Raw genomic sequence first — 22442 nt, forward strand, 5'->3', positions numbered from 1 at the left:
ATGTCTGGCAACCCCCTGGTGACAATATCTGTCAAGGATGAAGGACTTGCATTGCTTTCACAAAGCTTTCCTCGTTGTCCTGCAGCACAGAACTTCACCTCACCCAGGCTGCCACAGACTGCCATTTCGTTCTTCGATGACACTGCATTCTGCCCTAAACCACATGCATTGGTTACTTGTGACTCCTCGGAATTACACACAATTTGATCTGCAAACACCTTTCCAGGGTGATGCTGTTGCTTTTGTGGACATTAGCAGTTGTTGCCAAGCCATTTCCAGGAAACTCAAGCATAGGTCCTAGAACTGACAAAGCTTAACCCATCTTAGAAGGCTCAGGAAGTTAACAAAGTTTACAAGGCACCTCCCCAAGGCTAGACAGACTGCAAACAATTGCTTGAAAGAGTAGATTCCCCACGGTAGAACTACCTGTAAACAGTGGAGCCAGCTGTGGTCTCTGCCACTGAAAACCAGGGAAATAACACTGATTTTACACAAAGCTCTATCATACTCCAAAGCCCATCCTTTTGGAGTTATACCGCACAGCCCTTGGCCAGTGAAAGGCTTATTATAAATGTTTGCATTTTAAAAATCCATCTTCATTTGATTTTTATTAATCTCCTATAAATTCCAGAATTATGATAGAGAAACTCCAAGAATTATAAAGAAACCAGAAAAAAAAAACAAAGAAACAACAACAACAACAACAAAAAAAAAAAAAAAAAAAAAAAAAAAAAAAAAAAAAACAAAGCCTGAGTCACTTAGCAGGCAACACAGGGTGATACAACGCTTTAGATTCCTTCATGACCTGAGCCGTTGGAGAGCCCTGTAAAAGAGGTTCAAGTTGTGAAAAGTAGTTGAAGTTCTCTCTTCTCAATTAAAAAAAATTTTTGTTGGTGTTGAAAAATGAGCCACCTTAATTTATTCTTGAAGAAAACACTATTCAGTTAGTAATGCCCAGACCAAATCAGATACTGTAAAGTCATCATGAGAGCGGCTTGTACATTTCTTTTCTTCTGTAGGATAAATATTCTCCGCGGAGACGGGGAAAGCAGCTTAGCATTTTCATAGCCACTGGCTAAATTACCTCTATTGACGAGGCTCCGCGGGTTCTTACTGAATGAGGCTAAGTAACTTGCTAAGGGATAAAAGAAAGTGTTTGATGAGCTGGTGCCACAGCATGCTCTCAGTCTGCCGGGAGAGAGAATTAAGCACGGGCTTCCATACATGAATGGCATCACATCCCGCCTGGGCATGGCTGACTGGCCAGCCCTGAAATTGTACAAATGGAAGGAAGTAGACTAAAAGAGACATTTGTATTAATAATCGGTGTGCATGAAGTAAATGAGGAGATCCCACCAGGTCTTTCTTAAGAGGTAGCAAAAACCTTTAGAAATAAAGTCCATCTTTTCAAAGCTTTCAACATGTCTTAAATCTCGGCCATTTTATTTTTTCAGTGAAAGAAACTCAGAGGAGAGTTTCGGTTAAGTTCACACACAACACATGCACAAATATGAACGCACAAATACACACGCGTGCACACACACAAAGAGTGGATACTGCGTGGGGCATGATCTAAGACACTAGAGGCATGGAGCCCAGCCTTTATGCACAAAGACAGCCAAGGGACCTGGCTGTGCCATTAAGTGGAGGCAGGATTTGTCACCGGTGTCAGAGGGCAGCTACAGTACCATTCCAGGCTCCTTCATCTCCTGTGTGTATTCCCACAAGAACCATCTATCACAAGCTGGTCCCCTTTGGATAGTCATGTTGCAGGCCGGAACAGCGAGAGGGTGCCCCAGTCTGAAGAAGAGGTCACACACTTAACCCAAACCCATGATTCAGATTTTTCAAAAACATTAAAAAAAAAAAAAGCAATTACTTTGGAAACTCCCTCCCTCCCCCCCCCTTGTAATATCAGAGAATAGAATTTTAACCTGTCTATTTTCTGGTGTAGAAAGATGAAAAGTTTCTTGATTATTTTCAGTAACTCCCTTTCATATGGAGCAGACAGGTAAAGAATAATGATAAATATTAAACCCAATTTTAAATAATGCGATAGAATCATGTTTCCTCTAACTTCAATGAGAAAGTTTTTTATATCTCAATACTAAACACTCCTCATCTTATCCTATGTCACCATGTAATAAAATTTCACTTTTATACAAACATTAACCTTCCCTAAATTATATTTGAATTGAAAAAGGACAGTCAACCAAAGAAAGAAAATAATACCAAATTAGCCAACAATTTAAACTCTTTTCAACTGCAAATAAATTCTCAACCTTTCTATTTCTTAGATTAAGGTAAAACAGATTTAACAAAATGTGAAGATTTAACTCAAGTCATTAAGCGATAATCTTGTAATTAAAGGATAATACTACTTAAAGAACAAGAAGTTCTTTCACGGTGCTATTCTGGTCCTTAACTAAGTAAGACCTTTTCTTCGTTATATTGTACTCGCTTGTAGCTAACTGAAAACTGAATAACATGGTTACCTACAAGTTATTTCTTAAGAAACTAAACCCTCCTCCCACGGACACAGAGCGAACACTCTCCTTCTTTCTGAGTGTCACTCCAGTATGGCCTAGAGGAGAGGAACACAGAAAACTGAAAACAAAACTTGTGGAAAATTTGTTGGCTGCACCTCAGTAAGAGACGAAGCTGCCCAGCAGGTGCTGCATACAGACTTGAACGGAACTGTTTGACACCTGGAGCATCTGGACAGGCGCTCGCTAGAGGGAATTAATTCAGATTCTCTGTGTGCCCTTGTCTTGCCTTCTCAGCAGAGTGCTCCTGGGTCAGGCTGACACAGCCTCTCCACAAGCTCCCGTTTGAGATGCACATTCTGTTTCCTAACTGTAAAAAACACGGCAATAGCCCGGGCCTTGTATCTTCGGCACTTATCTACTGAAGTGATATAATTCGAGTGTTTTCCCACTGTTTAAGATTTAAAAAAAAAATCTCAGGAAAAGATTCTTCTAAAAGATTCTTTTCCACTTAGCATAAACATCTGAGCTACCAGGCACTCTGATTAAAGTAAATCTCTTCAGATGCAGTATTTTAAAATGTATTATAGGTAAAAGTTTTGTGTCAAATGTTAAAACTTAATACTCTATTATGAGGCTTTCACATCCCATCATGCAGATATACATACACAGCACACGTGCACACATACATTTGGGGGTTTAAGCAGAAAGCTAAAGTTTTATACAATTATAAATAATTACATCTTTGCATTCCAAATGATAATTGTAATAGATGAGCTTGTCAAATCTTTAGCTGGTTTTAGTTGTAATTTTAAAGTGAGCAGTTTGGACATCTATAACGTAAGATGCTCTCTAGATGCCAAGTTGTGTGAGTTGAGTAAGGCAAGCTGAAAACACTTAATAGTTGTTGTTTTTTTCTGAGACAGGGTTTCTCTGTATAGCCCTGGCTGTCCTGGACTCCTTTGTAGAGCAGGCTGGCCTTGAACTCACAGAAATCCACCTGCCTCTGAATCCCTGAGTGCTGGGATTACAGGTATGAGGCACTGCCCCGGGAAAGGTATCCTCTTACCAGAGACTTACCATAACGGTTTTATGATTGGCACCTTTTCTATCCTGCCAGCCAATAGAAACACTGTGCATCAGAGAAACACCTGGCTCCTGAAAGGATGCTGACTTCCAGCCTCCAAACTTGAAACACCGTGTAAGCATCCCCTTGGCTGTGACCAAACACTTCCCCCCAAATCAATGCTTACACTGTCCGCAAAACCTAAATCACTAAATTACATTAGAATAAATGTATTATAATTTCCTGACGTCCTACAGCGGGTTACAGCTAAGTGGCCGCTATCCTTTATGGGAATAAAGGGTAAATATCGAATAAAGGACTATAGTGTGAATGAATTTCCAGTAATATTTATGTGAGTCAATGCTTTTTAGCTCATTTTTTTAAACAGAATTGATTGTTAGAAAATTACATGCTTTAGTATTTAAACTCTTTGATGGACTTTTAGAAAGCACTAGAGGTTCTAGAAATGAAAAGGAATGAATTTCCTGTTCTTTAAATATATTTTTGAATGACAAAATAAAAGCTTACCCTCCCTTACATTGATTTGGGGTCCTAGGTCATTTGCCTTGTGTTTTTGATTAAATATCTGCACATTGGAAACTTCCTATTATAGGAACTATGCAGTTTCTATAACAAGGTTTCTATAAATTATGATATTTGATATGAGCTCAAGCAATTTTTCATTTTGTTCAAAAATTTCCAATGATCTGAAATTGCCATCAGCTGGCAAATGCTCTTCAGGTTCTCTTCTGAATTCTATTAACATCACTACATTTAAATTGTAAAGGAAGGGGGCATTCCCTTCCCCCAAAAGGGGAGGCGAATGCCTATGGGAACAGAACATTCTTAACAAATAGAACGCAGGGGTCTTGGTCAGCAAAGTGAGTGATTCCTCTTCTTTCACACAACTTTCAAACCAGTGAACAAAGCAAGAATTGGGAAACAGTTCTTTTTCAACCCACCCAGTAGAGTGTACAAGGTCTGTATGTAGTGGTGATGCCAGAGCAGCTTACCAGGCATGGCGATTCAATGGCTAGAAGCTTAACTTTAATATGCAAAGTAGGGGGTTGGGCAGGGGTGGGGAGGCATCCGAATAAATAATCCCCACAACTGGCAGTGGAAGTTTAGGTCATTTCCTACCCAGGGAATATTCCTAGGACATACTGGGTCATGGTCAAAGTATCTGAAAGGAACAAGCAAGTAAATTAGTTCCACTACAAGGGAGGGATTTTCACAAACCGGTTCTTATTCCGTACCATGGATTAGAAGTCTAAATGGAAGGCTACATATGGTGAAAGATATACACATCCAGCCATTACCGCAGACGGGCAGTAAATTATGCAGGGGGGACCTCAGAGAGCTCTGCAGCCCACTCTTTCAACTTCCCCTCTCACCTGTGAAAGAGCCTGAAGCCGCATGCCATTGGCTGTTAATAATGCTCTCTGAAAGGAAGCAAGTTGAAATCATTCCCAAACTGCAAATCAATAGACCATATATATATATACATATATATATATGTATATATATATGACTGTTGAATGAAATTATATATCAGAATAAAAGACTGTATCTGAAGTACAGGATTCAAGTATGCTTTCATGTAGCCTATAAAATCCTTGGGCTCTGGGTAGCAAGCTCTGAAATGCTTCTGTTTCCACTCCCAGAAGGGTATCCTAATATAGACGCAGTGAACGGAAGCCTCCAAAGGAAGTCTGTGATATGAAATTTAAAATAATTGTTTTTAAATTTGTAGTTTCCAGATTGGGTTTCTACCGTGCCTGCCAAACCTTCCCCTCTTTTTCTGTGGGCTTGTTACGCAAATATGGATTTCATTTGTGTATTCATAGAAGGAAGTGGTGATTCAGCCACTTTGTGGGTATGCCTTCAGGTTTCCCCTCCGCCCGCAGGATGGGTCCTGAGCCAGGAGGAAGGGGAGAGAGTATACAAGTGGGGAAGTGTTGGGAAAAGGCAGCCCTGGCCTCTCTGGCTTGGTGTCCAGCCTCCCCTGGTCCCTCCTGATGAAGCCTTCCTTCCCTGGCAGCCCCCGCTGTCAGAGATGTCCTTATCCTTCTCCCTAATGTGGGTTCTGCATAGCAGAACAGCAGTCACTACGTCACCTTCTTAAACATGGGTTTTAAACATCGTCTTAAACATGCCACTTGTATAGGAGTGTTCCGTGTTGACATGTGACGAGTAGGAGAGACCATCTTGTCACTGTTCTCTAAAAAGTCCTCATCTGGTTTATTTGCAGCGAAGAGCCCAAATATGAGCATTTTAGTCATTGCTGCTCACATCTCCCTTAGTAGCTGTGTGTTATAAGTTTGTCCCCCTTTGAAAACTGCAGTGAAAGAGGACAATGACTCATGTTTTCAGTGCTAAAGGATACTGTTAAGGCTGCCGGGGGAGAAAACTTCACCGGCAGCATCACCCAGTTAACATTATCTTCACAAGGCTGCTAACCTGCCAGGAAAGATATGGCCATGAGAGCAATCATGGAGTGACTGTATTAGGATAACCAACTCTTCTACTATTGGATAGGAGGGAATACAGGTCTGAGGCTACAAACCTCATCAAAAACATGTGACTGGGGAGCTCACGGGCCAAAGGGAAGAGCATACTAATGTGGATTCTCTCAGTGAACATGAACCTGTGGTCAAACTTCCTTCTAAATATTGAATTTTATACCTGTAGAGTAGTAGCTCTGTCCTCATCCTGAGACAGAGAAGTTCCTTCGTGTAGAGGCCTTCTGGTGTCTAACATCCTTCAGATTCTACCACCTTATTAGCCACAAATGCTTGCCAAGTCACAGGTGTGTATGACACTTAAAGTGGAATTAAGGCAAGGCATCAAGGAAGGAGGATGGCGGGTTTACAGAGACAGAACAAGAAAGCAACACAAGACAAGGCAAGACAAAGGTATGTGCTCTGTTGGAGTCTGAGACACAGTTTTATTCATGTCTGTTTGGAGACATGACTCAGTGTAGTGAGGGTTAATTTTTTTCATGTTACATTGGCAGAACTATGGAGTTCAGGTACCCGATTAAACACCAGGCTAAATGTTACTGTGAAGACATTTATTAAGATGCGATGATATTTTCTCTGGGTGACACTTAAGTAAAGCCTATTTCTCTCAATAGACAGGGTAGGCTTCCAACCAGTTAAAGGTCTTGGTAGCAGAAGCCAAGGTTCCCTGCATAAGCAACTCTCCCTTAAGAAATGTAGAAACCTTATCTGACAGTCTGGGAAGATGGGTCAGGTAGTAAATTGCTGGGCAAACATGAAGACCTGGGTTTGCATGCCAGCCCACTAATGCGCCCAAAGATTTTAGATGTGCTAGCACCCACAACTTTCTAAGCCACTTCCAGACAATAGCTCTCTACATATTTATATGTCCTGCTGGATCTTTCCCTCTAGAGAATTCTGACAGAATCACCAAGATCCTTTCTATTAGCATCAACTCCACTTTTTGTCTCCAATTTCAATATCCATTTTGCAGGACTAAATGCATGCCAACCCATGCATGGAGAAATATGCCCAAGTAAACCATCATTTTTGGTTAAGATGAGAAGAGCTTGGTACCTCTTAAGCTTGGTAAGTATTTGCACTCTGACATCTTACCAAGTACTCAAACTCAAAACATTTTAAATGAAAATACCTTTCTCCACAGAAGGCAGTATTTCCTGAGGTATTGTTGTCATGCCTTCCTCTGCTCTCTCTGGGGAGTGATCTTTAAAGTATCCCCCCAGACCACCTTTCACCTGCACTCTACAAAACCATAAATCTTCCAGGACCACCCTTCACCCTCACTGTAAAGCCAAAAATCTTCCAGGTGCCTTATCTCAGTGAATCCCTACATCACCTCTGGGATGGATTCTCTTGATGTCAACTTGATTGGGTTGAGGAAACTGACGTAGGTTAGTGAAGCACAGCTTTGGGTGTGTCTGTACAGGTGCTTCGGAGAGGATTAGCCAGAGCTCGAAGGCCTTCCCTGGCTGTGGGCTGCCTATTGCATAGGCTGGGAGCCCAGATGTAAGAGAAGGAGGAAAATGAGAAAGCAACCCAGGACAGACATGCTCTCCTCCTTCTTATTGCTATGGTGACACTGTACAAAAGCAACTTATGGAGGATGGGTTCAATCTGTTTCACTGTTTATGAGTACAGTCTACCTTGAAGACATGGTGTCACATTTTACCCACAGTCAGGAGGCAGAGAGAAACGGACACTGGTACTCAGCTCGCTCTCTCCACTTTATTCAGGCTGGGACCCAAGCCCAAGGAAATGGTGTATTAAAATCATTAAAATTTTTTGTAATCAACATATAAGAAACCTGGAACACCAGATTTCATACTCTGATTTTTTTTCTTAATTCATCAGAGAGAAAATTGAAGTTAATTTAATAATGAAAGGAGGGGATTATTTCTAGATTAGATCCTGTGGACAAAATCCTGATTAGTAATGCATTTAGTTAACGTTGGCCAAATGTGTGTGGTGGTGGGTGCTTCATAGAGTCCGTGGAATCAGAAATAGGCCAGGGCCCAGTCTTTGTGCAGGGCAATCACGGCATTCTTCAGTAGCTGCTTTGGAAGAATGGAGGCACTGAGCTCCCTTCGTGTGCGCATGCTGCTGGGCATTACTGATGCTCAGCCATTCGTGGGGAACAGCAATCACTCAAAACGCTCATTTGGCCTTAAAATATTACATCCAAAAATTTACATCCAAAATGTGTCCACGCAGCTTTGCAAGTACACTGAATTCTAAAGTAGCTTTCTCGATAGTGATAATTATTGCTTCACAAATCAAGTCACTTTCATCATTTGTCTCTTGAGATGTCTATCTACATGTTTTCAGAGGCAAACAGTCTTAGGAACTCAGCCATGAGACGAAGAATATGGTGACGAGAAAGCAAAATGGGAAGGGGTGACAGGACACCTCATTTGCTAGTGGACTTGCTAACAGGAAGGTTTGCGGGTGACCAAATACCAAAAGGTTCCTTTTACATGTCTTTAGGAATTTGAATGAAGCTTGGGGTGGATGTAGCTCTGCACTCCAGCACTTGCCACGCCTGCGGGAGGGCCCCAGGTTTGCTCTCCACAACCGAAAAAAGAAAAAAGTATGATTGCCTTGCTCTCCTATTTATGTTTTAACTTAAAACGGTCACTCTTCCGTATTCCCTTTTTTCTCTTTCCCGGTTTCTTTACCTTTTCTTTCCCTACATCCCCTGCACTTATGTGGGCGACTGACTCGACTCTTGTGTCTCTGGGGAGAAGTGATGATATGGTACAGAGCAGCCTGTATTTCCAGTGTTTGTCCTAAGCATCCCCGCACTTGACCCTCAGCTCTCTTTCTTCATTTGTCTGTCTAAGCACAGGGGTCCTTGAAATACACTGTGACGGTGACAGAGTCTCCACTCGTCTGACTCCCTGTAAGCACAGCCCTAAACCACATATAAGGAATAAACATCTATTTGTGGCAAACCAGTAAGATCTCACGCTTATCTGATACAAGAGCTGTGGCCAGTCATTCTCAACAGACGGCATGCATAAATATTTACACAGAAAACAAAACATTGCAAAAATACTATCAAAACTTATAGATCTGTTTGTTCCTCCTCAGTAATTAAAAAAAACACCCTTATCTATCTCAGTTTGAAGATGAATTTGTATAGTCTTTATGCCAGTTTCACAATTCCGAAGTTCTATTTCATCTGGCACTATAGCCTGCCTGATGAAAAACACAAATAGAGTCTGAACTTTGCTACAGATAACCTTGAACCACTCAAGGAGGAGGGAGGGAGCTACAGGGAGGATACAAAGTGAATAAAGTATAATTAATAAAAATTAAAAAAAAAAGAAAAAAATGGGATGCTAAGCTTCCCTTGGGAGTTCACATTAATAGCTCCCTTTTTAGCTTATGTTGCAGGAGGTGAATCTATATGCAAGACCCCAAAATGTACAGGTTAGCTTTTATGTCAACTCAACATAAACTAGGGTCATCTGGGCAAAAGAATCTTCATTGAGAAAATGTCTCCGTGAGATTAGTCTGCAGGAAAATCTGTGGAGTACTGGGGGTACTGTTTTGATTGATGGTTGACTTAGGAGGGCCCAGCCCACTGTGGGTGGTGCCGCCCCTAGGCAGGCGTTCCTGGGTTCTGTGAGAAATCAGGCTGGGCAAGCCATGGGGAGCAAGCCAGTAAACAGCACCCCCTCCATGGCCTCTGCATCAGTTCCTGCTCCGGGTCTCTGTCTGGAGTCCTGACCTGATTCTCCTGGATTATGGATTACAAAGCTATACGATAAAAGAAACCCTTTCCTCAAGTTGCTTTGGGTCATGGTGTTTTATCAGCAACAGAAACCCTAACTAAGACACAAAATAAGCCATCTAGCATGACCACCTGTTGCCATTCTTCTAACTCTACTCGTAAGAAGTCTTTAAATGTAGAGTAACCGCCCTTTTATGCTCAGGTTCATGTTCTGTTTGACTGCGACAATGAATGGAATGTTATGGTTATCTAGCTATCTACATAGTTCGTGCTGATACCAGCTCCTATAAGAGAGTTTTATCTTCAATCAACAGCAGTATGCTGTTAGAGGAAAAAGCATCACTAAAGGCAATGGTCAGTGTTCACTGTCAACTTGACGTGATCTAGTCTTGCCTGGGGCACAGGCTGCTGAGCATTGCATATGAGGGATTATCTTGATTGCATTAACTGAGGAGGGAAGACGCGCCGTTGTCTCGGCTTCTTTACTGCAGATGCAATCCGACTCGAGCTGCTGCTGCTAGGGCTCCCCCTGCAATGATGGACTGCACTGCCAATCAAGAGCTGAAATAAGCCACCACCCCCGTAAGCTACCTTTGACAGGCTAGTGTGTTGTGGCAACAGGAAAAGAAACTAATATATCCTACGTATCAAAAAGCATACTCTAAGTCTTAAATATCCTACCTGTTCAAATGCACACTCTAAAGCCTTAAGAGAAATAATATTTTTAAAAATTAAGCAGGAATGTCAAAAAGACACAGAAGAACATTTTCTAAAAAACTTCATAAACATATTTTCCTAATTTTCTTAACTCAAGAGGTAAAGTTTACCCTTTTAGGGAACCTGCTTTCACTTGAGGCTGTTTACATTATATGTAGGTCTAAGCAAATAGCAATATGAAAGGATATATACAAGTTTCAAGGTCCACAGGTAACTAGAAAGTACTTAATGTGACACAAAACAGCAGGCGAAGTAAGGCACAATAAGGACACTTCTTACAGAGAAAGTGGTGACTCTAAAACTCAGCTTGCCCAAGAAACATCCTCGGGAAGCATGGAGGGAAGTGAGTTTTGAAGGGAGATAAACCTGGGTTTAAATTCTACTTCTGATTGATGTACACTCTAGGGCAAGTCATGTGATGGGCCCATCCCCCAATTTCTTTCTTGTAAAATGGATACAGTCAGTCTTGGTCACAGAGGAAATAGGAAAATTGATATATGAAATGGCAAAACATGAATGGTTGCTATCACTCATACTTACATCTGGAAAAGAATTACTTTTGGATGAAAAAAAGAAAAAAAAAGAAAAACCCTAAGTTGTTTCTTCATCATGAAGTAAAGATGTCAGAGCTTTGCATCTTAAAGTTCTGCAGAGATTTCTTTACCTAATTCGTCCACCACAGAACCAGCACGGCAAGCTTAGCTTGGCTCAGTCTGCTTCACTCATCTGTCAACAAGATTCTAACGTTCAAACCCAGTTGACAATTGCTGAAGGTGGATGGAACAAAACTGGCTGAGCAACGGCATCAGATTTCACACCTCAGAGGGTTCAAGCTACCAACAATAACATCATATCTCTGTCAGTCAAGAGTAATTATGGGGCTTGGTGGACCCATACAAGTAAAACAGTCAGTTACAAAGGGTCTCCTGACTCCTTCTCTGGCTTCAGTTATTAGACCTGCTTGATTTCATGACCTGTGAATACTTGAATTGAACTTCCTTTTAGACAGAAGAACAGACTGCAAGTCGAGGCAAGGGACATTTGCTCCTTTAAAAAAATCCTGAAGTTATTTTCCAAATTCATATCTTAGTCTTTGTTTCATATTTCAGTATATATATATATGCCAAAAACAGGGGCTGGAAAGAAGGTTCAGCTGCAAAATGCTTGCTGTCAAGCCTGAGTACCAGAGTTTGGGTTCCCTAGCACACATGTAAAAGTCAGGCATGGAGGTGGGATAACCATCACCCTGGAGGGGCAAGGTAACAGATTGGTAGTGCAATGGCCAGGTAACCTAGTCAGATTGGTGAGCTCCAGGTACAGTGGGCAGCCCTGTCTCAAAGTCCAAGGCAGACTTTGATTGAGGAAGACACCTCATGTCAACCTCTGACCTCTATTCATGAACATGTAGGTTATCTACTTGCATAGTAAACATACATACATACATACATACATACATACATACATACACACACATACACACACACACACACACACACACACACGCAAGCTATCCCAATCAGAAAGTATCATTTCACAGTTAGTAAGCACAAGGTCAGACACATCACTCAAGTGAATGCAGTTGTAATATCAGAGCTAGATGCCTAAACCATTTCAAAGTGTTTCTTAGAGCAAGAGCTTAAAACATATTACCTTCATATGAAGAAAAGTAGATAAATGGAGAAACACAGATCACATTTATAATCATAAAATTGCTGCATTTCAGCTATTCATAGATATTTTTGTCAAAATGGATTAAGGCTTAACAGTTTACTATGGAGTGAATTGATATGTGAGATGTAATTCAAGTTGTATTTCAAGTTTTAAATTGTAAATGACCTCAATATACAAAAATATAAACTGACTAGAGAACCATGCAATTACATATACCCACACATTCTAATGTGATATATCCAAGTTTTCCAAAACACATTAATAAAGACATAAGTGGAAAGTTGATAAATTTGATCATTAGGTATTTTTTTATTTTGTTCTTTTAACCCTTAGACTATTACTGCGAGAGGGTAGTAAGAAACAGATGAGTTCTAGCAAGAACAGGAGACAGTGAGACCTCTTCTTGGCCGGTCAACATATTGCAGACCACTGCATTGTGCCCAGGGCGGCCCTGTATGCTAACCGAGTATTTCTGACAGCAATATGAAAGGGAAAGACGAGAAAATGCACAGCAGGATGCCAGGCTGCACCCCAGCATCCTGTTCGTAAGAGGCCACAGCACCCCAAGAGGTCCCCAAGAAAGACTTCCTTGCTATATGCTCTGTGTCAAGGGCTGCCTACCAGACACAAGACTATCATCCTAGCAGACTACCTGTGGGCTTCACATGAAAAACACAGAATGAAACAAAGGCACTTGTGGGTAAAGGAGTAACACACCTTGATATCAACATATGAACTAGTTTCTTACTTGTGGATACAGCTGAGCACATTTTAAGGATACAAAATAGGAAATAACATTTTTCTAAAACTATGATTGCATTAACTTTTAGTTTTCAGTTCATGGAAGAGAATGAAAAGAAAAACTACATATAGAGAGCCAACCCCTGACACTATTAATAATATACTGCTATGTTTGCAGACAGGAACCTAGCATAACTGTCTTCTGAGAGTCTTCATCCAGCAGCTGATAGAAACAGATGCAGAGACCCACAGCCAAACATTAGGCTCAGGGAGTTGGTGTGGGAAATGGGAGGAAGGATTGAGTGAGCAGGAGGGGTCAAGGACACCATGAAGAAACTTACAGAGGAAATTAACCTGGGCCCATGGGGCCTCACAGAGACAAAACTACCAAAGAGCATGCACAGGCTGGACCTAGGCACCCTACACATGTGTAGCAGATGTGCAGCTTGGTCATCATGTGGGTCCCCTGACAACTGGAGTGGAGGCTGTCTATGACTCTGTTGCCTGCCTTTGGATCCCTTTCCCATACTGGACCACCTTGTCTGGCCTCAGTGGGAAAGTAAGTGCTTGTTCCTACTCTAGCATGATGTGCCAGGGTGAATTGGTACCCTTCTCTGAAGAGAAGGGAAGGAGAAATGAGGGCAGGGCTGGGAAGAGAGAAGAAAGGGTCTGTGATCAGGCTGTAAAGTGATAAAATAAAAAAAGTTAATGAAGAACAAAAAACTAAAAATAGAAAAAGAAGACCATAAGACAAAATGGCCAGTAATTAGATGCTGTTTGTAGGTAAAATGCATTGTTAGTAAGTTTATCTAATCATTACAATGCCACCATTCATTTGTATTTATTAAGATATAAGCGATGCCACAGAAATTACCTATAAAGCTACCTATTCTAAAGCAAAATGAGAGGAAGGCAGATAGACACCTTTTAGAAATACTGGACAGGGTTTGAGAAATAAGAGGCTCAACAAGATTTCAGGACAAGATAATTTTACCCAAAAGAGCCTCAGGCACAGCCTAAGTAACAAGGTCCAGCTCCATTGTATGAAAACTGGCTGCGTCGTCTACACATTTTCTTCTCTTTCTTGCAACTACTAGTGTACCAGTTACTTTTCTATTTCCGTGACAAATCACCATGACCAAATGTGATTTATGAAAGGAGTTAATTCTGAAAGAGTTCACTATGGCCGGGAGGCATGGCTGTTGGCATAATGCTTTTGTGGACTGTGCAAAGTTTACCCTTGCTCCTTCAAATGCTGATTTTTCTACCTCACCATCGGGTTTCAATCATCACATGGCTTCGTGATGCATATTCTGAATATCTACTGTTTCAAGTTTGCGTAACCCTGCCTACCATTTGTTCCCCGTATTGCTTATAAAGAGTCAACCAGTCAATGATGGGTGATGCAGAGAATTAGGGTGGGATCTTCCAGGGAGGGGAGGAGAAAGGGTAGAGGAAGTAGGAGATGGAGCCATGAGGAAAGAGCCAGGAAGAAGCAGGAGAAATGAACCGAACCTAGGCGATGGTTAAAAAGCAAGCATAATGTGGGAAATCTGAATGGGAGGAAACTATACTAGCTTGGAGGTTTAGGATGGAGTAATTATTGCTCAGTATTTAATTAAATCCTAGTCTCTCTCTGTGGGTATTTGGGTAAATAGTTGGTTAAAGAACAACCACTGCATTGCTAATAATGTGAATAAATATTAAATTTTAATATTCATTCTACACATGGCAGCAAGCATCAGGCAGATTCCCTCTGGCAAGACTGTACCTCGTAAGCCCCTCACGGAGTGCTATCAACAGGGGAACAAGTGCTTAAATGCCTGAGCCTAGTGGGGACATTTCTCATTTAAACTGCAACTGGTTTCTTATTTACTCTTCATGTAAATGATTTGAATTATCTTTTATTCAGCATGAAAACACATAACCACAACTTATTTCTATGTTGTACTTTGCCACCCTCGTCAGGACTTGTTTGAAATGAAGTCAAGATAGAATGGGGGGTCATGCTTGCTTCGTAATGTGGCCATTTTATATTGACTGATCAAGCTTTTGTTGCATGTAATTATTTATGCCAGGGAATGTGATTTAACCATGGTCTACCTAACTTGTAAAACACTGGTCTGTGTTATGATACACTTAGAATTTATAAAGAATAAAGTAGGAAGCTGAAATCACCTAAAGTCACATGTATCTGACTGAATTTTAATGTCACAAGCTGGCCTTATGGAATTAATCTCTTATGAACCTTACTTTCATCACTGGACAATGGGGCTTCTAATATCAGAGAGCTGCTATGAACAAAATTAAAAATTTGTGTGCAAAATGCCTAGGTGATTGTACATCCAATAGTTGAGGCTTAAGACATACTTTTTTCTTTATATACAATAAGTCACACAAAAAATCTCTTAGCAGAAAACCTGGGCTAAAAGATAGTGTGAGCAACAGAAGTAATATGCCTACATGCTGTTTTAATGACTCAGAGAGGAAACCCTTGCATCTTGAAGGTCACCATCATGCAGACATGAGAATTAACTTCTCAGTCTTTAATGCCAACACAAATTCCACAGAAAGAAGCCTGGAACATGCCATTCCCCCTGTAACCTTGAGAGTTTCCTCTGGGGTAGTCGTGTTTTGAGTTTTAAAGACAGAAGCTTAAATATGAAGGCAGAGTAAAGGCCTGGGGCTTTTATTCTAGACCTGGGGCAGGCTGTCTACCTAGAGTTAAACAAGAACAGATAAGTCAGTCATGGAAGCGAGATCATTGCAAACATGATTCATGTCCCATCCTTGAACATGGCAGGAAGGCTGTGAAAGATATTTAGAAGCCAATGTTTCCTCGGATCAACTCGGCAAGTCTCTGCTAATCCCTCTCCCTGGACAAGGCTGGCTTCAGATAAATTGGCAATGTAGACTCTGTAAAACGTGCAGCAGACTGGCTTTCTGGGATGAGAAAGTAGCCCAAGGCCAATGACCATTGCTACTGAAAAGGCCTGGTGCACAAGAATAAACAATGGGGTCAGACAGCAGATATGCAGCATATTACTCAAAGACGCATCGCACTCAAAGTTGACAAGATAATCTATTCCTGTGAGTGCAAGGCAGAGTGGAATGCTGCGGCTCTGACCTACTAAGGAAAGAAAAGAGCACAAATTCTCCAAGGGCCCGTCTCCGGCTCCTTATGTAGGCAAGGCTCCAACAGACTTCAAAGAGGGTTCTGCCTAAGAAGAGAGGACTGGCCTCGCACAGGGGGTATCACTTCCATGATCATGTTGCCATCTACATTTGGCGGACCTGGACCAGCAAATCCAGAAATCTCAGATACGAGTTTAAACAGATGAAAAAAGAAGTGTGAAATAGCTTGGAGACTTGTTTGCAAAAAAGCCCTTTAGAATTCCAGGAAAAAGACTCAGAATCAGAAGTTTCATATGTTATGCCAAAGTCTCAAGCGAGTAATCAGTGTGTGACAACATAAAAACTCAGGTCCACCCCCAATACTGCATTCTAGTATAGCACACGACACCTAAACTGTGTAGTAAAGAAATAATGTTCCACATTTAAACATTCATGAAAGGTCAGTCACATTTTCCTGAATTAAATTTCAACCATATCTCTGTTTTTTCACAGGGTTTTAACATACGTGGATCGTGATTAACGCAGAGAGCCAAAATCATCAGACAGTACTTACAGGAGGACCTGTGGGGCAGGAGAGGGAGGAAAGATGAAAAAAAAGAAAGATAAATTAGTGACTGTGAATGTTAAAATTGACTAACAGATAATGAAGCACCACAGTTCTCAGAGCACAAACAAGACCCCAAACACAGGGGTTTCTTTCCATCATAGGCCTTTGAGATGACAGCAGAATGAATTTACTGCCAACCACAAATTGTGCACAGAATTTGAACAAACTTTGAGGTTCACCAAAGCCAACTTTTGTGAAGCTGAGAGTCCGTGAACCTGAAGTAAAACTGTGTGATACATAAAAGTCTACATTAAAATATGAGTTGGGAGACTCTTGATTGCTTTTGATGGATTCTCCAGAAAACTGAGCCCAATACACACTCATCAGCAAAGCCTGATGTCTGTTGTAGGGTTTCCTTGAGGAACGCCCTTCCTTCAGTGCTTCCGCCAATGCACAAAAGCTCTGTCCTGGTGTCTCTATAGGTTTCTCTAAACACACAGGCACAAACTGAGAACGTTCATGTATTTCACACAGCGCATGCTCCAAAAACCAACTCCAAGCAACTAGGCAGTTGAGAGATAGTTTTATCTCTATCTCCTCTATAGGACTTTACATAAGCACATAATTTTCTTCTACCTTCTTAATCCTGTTTTCTTTTGACAAAAGATCATTTTGGTGATTGTTTGACTCCAGCAATATTTTGTCACTTCTTTTCCCTCAAAACCTTTTGGGGGAAGAAAGGGGACCAGCTGGAGGAGGAAAAGCATGGGACATGGGGTAAGGGGTGGGGTACATGGGACAGTAGTAGAGGAACAGAACAAATGAGAACAAACTTTCATAATGCACATACACACACACACACACACACACACACACACACACACACACATGAAGATGCCATGACAAGTCCCATTACTCCACATGCTAACCTAAACATTTACAATAGAGGCCATGATAAAGCCTCTCTTATAATCTCTGTCCATTATGAAGGGATTCCTACCCAAGTTTCCAGCTGGCTAGATTCAGGAAGGCTTATGGACAGCTTTTGAGAATACTTAGAATTCAGCAGCCATCCTCAGTTGGTGAATTTTCTTAATTCCTTTCACTTTACCATCTTTTGAAAGGGAAAATGAGATGTCCAGAATTCAGCCTGCTGCCTGCTCTGCATGGCAAGCTGGGGTTCTATTACTTCAACACTCACCCAGTGACTGTCTTAAATATTGCTAAAGACTAACATTAGGTAGTGGGAACTCCTACTGCAGAGCATGCTGGAGCCACCATGAGAGGAGAAACCGATGCTCTCCTAAGACAGCCATCTGGATATTGATGGTTTTGAAATCTCAGCTTTCCTAGATTAAGAGCAGTAACTAACCTTCCTATTGCTCTATCTTGGTTTCAAAATACCTTAATTTGGCCTTTTCTAGTCGACTTTACCTACAGGAATGTGTCCTGAAAGCACAAACTATTGAGGTGGGAGTCAGGACAAAGTACTGCAACAGCCCTGCCCAGCTCACTCGACTGCTCCTCAATGACAACGTGGAAACACCAGACAGACTAACAACAGACCAATGACGCTGCTCTCATTGCTGAAGCTCTGCCGCTGGGCCAGGAGCCTCGCCCACAGTCCGAAAGAACAGCACAGCAGTATGACAAACTGTGCCAGTTGGATAAAATAATAGAAAACAAATACCCCCACACTGGCCACCCCCAGAGAAGACACATGGTGATGTTAGCATGCCATGTGTGGGCGAGAACACTACCAAGGAACACAAGACAGAGGGACTGGCCTTGGTCAACAAGCAAGCTAAACCTGGAGACGGAAGTGGTTACTAAACCACAATGGACAATGCTTAAACGCACGGTCTATAATGCAAGTGTCAAGCCTACACGCCTTCCAACAAGGGAGTGTCACCGCTATTAATGGGAACAGGCAGAGGTACTGCACCAGAACTTGAGTAACACTTACCAGACTCTCCTCTGCGGCCCCTCTTCCCTCGTTTCCCTGGAGGACCTGAAATACAAAAGAAAATTTGTAGTATAGTTTCACTTTTTTTTTTTTTTTTCCTGGTTGTATAATGGCTGCTATATAATTTCTACATCTTTGATCACCGCTGCTCACCACTAGATTCCAGAAAGGGAACAGATGTTTACGAAGATCAATACTCTCCTCTGTTTCAGCAAAGCTAAGCTTGATTTCATCCCCAGTGGTGGTCTAGACAACTATCTACTCAAAAATTCTAAAAAGTCAGAGTTTCCGTTCATCCCATTTATATCGCATCAATGTAGATAAGACTCACTAAGCAGCCAGTTAAGATGCCATAGTTATTTTCTGAAGGTTTGTAATGATAAGAACCAAATCTAAATAACTATTATTTATTTTCAGTTAAGTTCAAGACGATTCTTCTGAAATGATTTGGATAGCAGTTAATTAAACACATACATAAAATGAATAGACTTTAAAAATATTTAAGTTCAATGTGAATATAATGGAATTCCTTGAGTATCACCTGGATAAATTCATGACCCCATTAAATGTATTACATGTAGGTTTTTTTTTTTTTCAGTAGAGACAAGATCATAATCTCTTAAAAGTTATCCCTTATGATTCCATTCAAAAAGCAGGAAAAAAATCCCACCTTTTTATTTCAGTGAGTTGCCTATAAGGACGACCAAGCTAGCGTGCATCAAACCTACTGCATCAAATTCTGGCCATTTGCACTTGCAGACATTGTTCTCAATTACACAGCTTCTATCCATATTTCCTTGTGTGAAAATAGCTTCTACTGAATTATGGCTCAAGTGAACAGAAGAGAGTAATCAACTCACAATGAGAGCTGAAGGCTTAAACTACTCGCTGGGAGGAAAAGCCAAGGAAAACAGAGTTCTGCCTGCTGCTAAGGAATGAACTGCTGAGCCGGCTGACGACTTCTAAACTCCAGAAAGTTCCAGAGACACAGCCGACTGTCACCAAGGTCTGAGTTATCAGCTCCAAACAGGCTTTGCCACGAGCCGTGGGCCACCCAGCTTCCCCTCTTGCCTCACACAGGAGAACTATGGCCATCTGTGTCGATAGCAGGGTAAGGAAAAATAATTAAGCAATAAAATCAATTGAAGATGTTAGGAGACCCGGATTTATAACAAAATCCAAACTATCAGTAGTCTTTTGAATTTATTTCTGTATTCTGGAATAAAAAGAGAATTCCACGCATACCCAAGGCATTCCCAAACATTGGGACAGGAAAATTAAATAAGTAAATACATATGGTAGGACCTTACCATATAAGAAAAATATAAATGTATACACTTGTCCAAACTCACACATACACACGTGCACTGACAGAATCCAGCATTTATAACTTCTTTAAGATTAGAAATCAGACCTTTGTAGTAGGAAATCACTTAGAGCAAGGGAGCTTAGCAGGTTCACTTGTGATGGTCATGACTAACATTAGAAGCTGCTGTTAAAAAGAAGAGACTTTTTAAGTAGGGAGACTTTTTAACATAGGAGTTCTAAAAAATGACTTATGCTTCAACTGACAAACAAGAATAATCCACATTTAAATTCATAGAAGAAACTTATGAATATTCAAAGGTAAAGAGACACCATCAGAAAGACCAGAGGCTACAATCTGAAACATTCTGATTGACTGCTCACTTACAAGCAAATAATAATTATTCATTCACTGGAAATGAACTTATTTCCTTTTCTCTGTGAAGATGTTCCCTTAAATCTGTAAAATGAATGACATTAAAACAGTAATTTTATTAAGTATTTTAAATAGGATCTAAGTTTAACAAAAAAAAAATCCTTGAAAGATAAGAGATAAGAGAAAATGATCAAAGAAACAATGCAATCTTCTGGAGAAATCCCAAAATGAGCAACACTATTTCTGAGATGTCTTCTTTGAATAGTCAACCACACACATCTTCTAGAAATCCAACAAATGCCACAGAAACTGTGGAACACGAGGTATCGGAGTAGAAGATAGTTGAAAGAGGGCATGCATCAAAGCTGACAGGGGTTTTGAAAAATATCATAATATTTGAGAGACAGTGAAGTTGTAAGGTGAGAGCCTAACGTGTGTTGAACCTATAAAAAATACTGAGTCGAGGAGGATAGTCTGACGACTTCTAACGTAAGGTTAGCAAACAAACGAACTGCACAGAATCCTCGGCAACGTCTAGATGTCTGGCTGACAACAAGTGAATCAAACTGTGAAGAAGCCCAGTGTACAGCTGAGAACACGGAGTCTTGCCTCTACATGTGAGATCGAACCCAAAAGTGAAAAAACAAAATGGAAGCGGTGAATTGGGATAATGAGTAGCCAGTGCAACGCAGCAGTGAAAAACGATGAAAAATCTCAACGTAACTCATGGTAGGAACCTGCAAGCTGCATGGTGGCGGTGCATGCCTTTAGTCCCAGCGCTCTCTGTGAGTTCAAGGCCAGCCTGCTCTACAGAGAGAGCTCCATGACAGCCAAGGCTATATAGAGAAACCCTGTCTCAAAAAAAAAAAACAAAATACACAAACCAAACAAACAAAAACCAAAACAACGACAAAAGAGCTGACCTTGTTCACCCATGCAGAGCAATTCGGTTCCAACTCTTGTTAACAGCTTTATTTTGAAATTAGCTTAATAATTAGATTTCTGTAAGGCCTCTTCATACAACCTTAGCCCCCTTACTACCCTCTCCTCTCCCTGCTCCCCACCCCCAGTCCTGCTGAATCTCTTAAAATTCATTATTGCCCCTCATCTTTCTTCTTACATGGCCTCTATTATTACACAGCTGGGAGAAATTGGGCTGTTGCCTCCCATGTGGTTTTTTTTGGAGCCTCTTACTCTGAATTAGCCCTGTCCTTTGCACCCCTTGACTTCACGCATGCTCCCGCATCCTTCCCTGCCTAAGCCCTTTTGCCCCATGCCCACCTTCCTACTTTCATTTTTCCTGGAATCCACTATCTTCCTCCCTTAACATGCCTCCTCCCCCCAAGAAAGTTCCTTTTGTAGTTTCCTGGCCTCAACTTGCACTCTGTGTTAAATACACAAAATAAAATATTTGACAGTAGGATCGATATGTGAGAGAGAATATACATGGTTTGTTTTTCTGGGCCTGAATTACTTCACTCAGTATCTTTTAAAAAAAAATAATTTCATCTATTTACTTACAAATTTTGTGATTTCATTTTTCCTTATAGTTGAGTAATATTCTACTGTATATACAGGCCAAGTTTCTCTTATGCATTCATTTGTTGATGAACATCTAGTTTGACTCTGTTTACTGGTTACTGTGAATAGAATGGCAATGAATATGCTTGTGTGAGTGTCTCTAGAGTCGGCTAAAAAGGCTGTTGTGTCCTTGCCCAGGAAGGCTACAGCTGGGTCACATGGTAGCTCCATTTCTAGCTTTTGAGAAACCCCCCAGGCTGATTTCCAAAGTTGTTGCTCTAGTTTACGCTCCTACCAACAGTTTCTGTTTCCCCATATCCACACCTGAGTTTGTTGTCATCTGTGTTCCGGATGATGGCTATTGTCACGGGGGTGAGGCAGAACCTTTAAAAAGTTTTAATTTGCATCTCACTTTTGGCTAAAGATATTGAGCACATTCTAAAGTGCTTCTTAGCCGCTTGTATTTCTTCTTTGGAATTGTTTTCCTTTTAGTTTCATAGCCCAAATTTAAATTGGATTATTGTCTTACTGTTTAGATACTTTAGTCTTTGTGTATCTTAGAGACTGACCCTGTCAGATGAAGCTCTGGAAGAGTTTTCTGTAAGCTGCCTATTCATTCATTTTACCGTTTCCTTTGCTGTATATAAAATTTT

General features: G+C 41.0%; 1 protein-coding gene across 1 annotated transcript in view; it reads right to left on the reverse strand.

Annotated features, from left to right (window-relative positions):
- Positions 1–22442, reverse strand: part of Col25a1 (collagen type XXV alpha 1 chain) — a 406766-nt gene that overhangs the window by 193009 nt on the left and 191315 nt on the right. The window contains exons 3-4 of the mRNA XM_060392693.1: positions 18588–18632; positions 16628–16635 (exon numbers count right to left, since the gene is read on the reverse strand). Of these exons, the coding sequence (XP_060248676.1) occupies positions 16628–16635; positions 18588–18632 (53 nt within the window). The remainder of the gene's footprint in view (positions 1–16627; positions 16636–18587; positions 18633–22442) is intronic.

Source organism: Meriones unguiculatus, chromosome 10 (genome assembly GCF_030254825.1).
Source record: "Meriones unguiculatus strain TT.TT164.6M chromosome 10, Bangor_MerUng_6.1, whole genome shotgun sequence".
NCBI lineage: Eukaryota > Metazoa > Chordata > Mammalia > Rodentia > Muridae > Meriones > Meriones unguiculatus.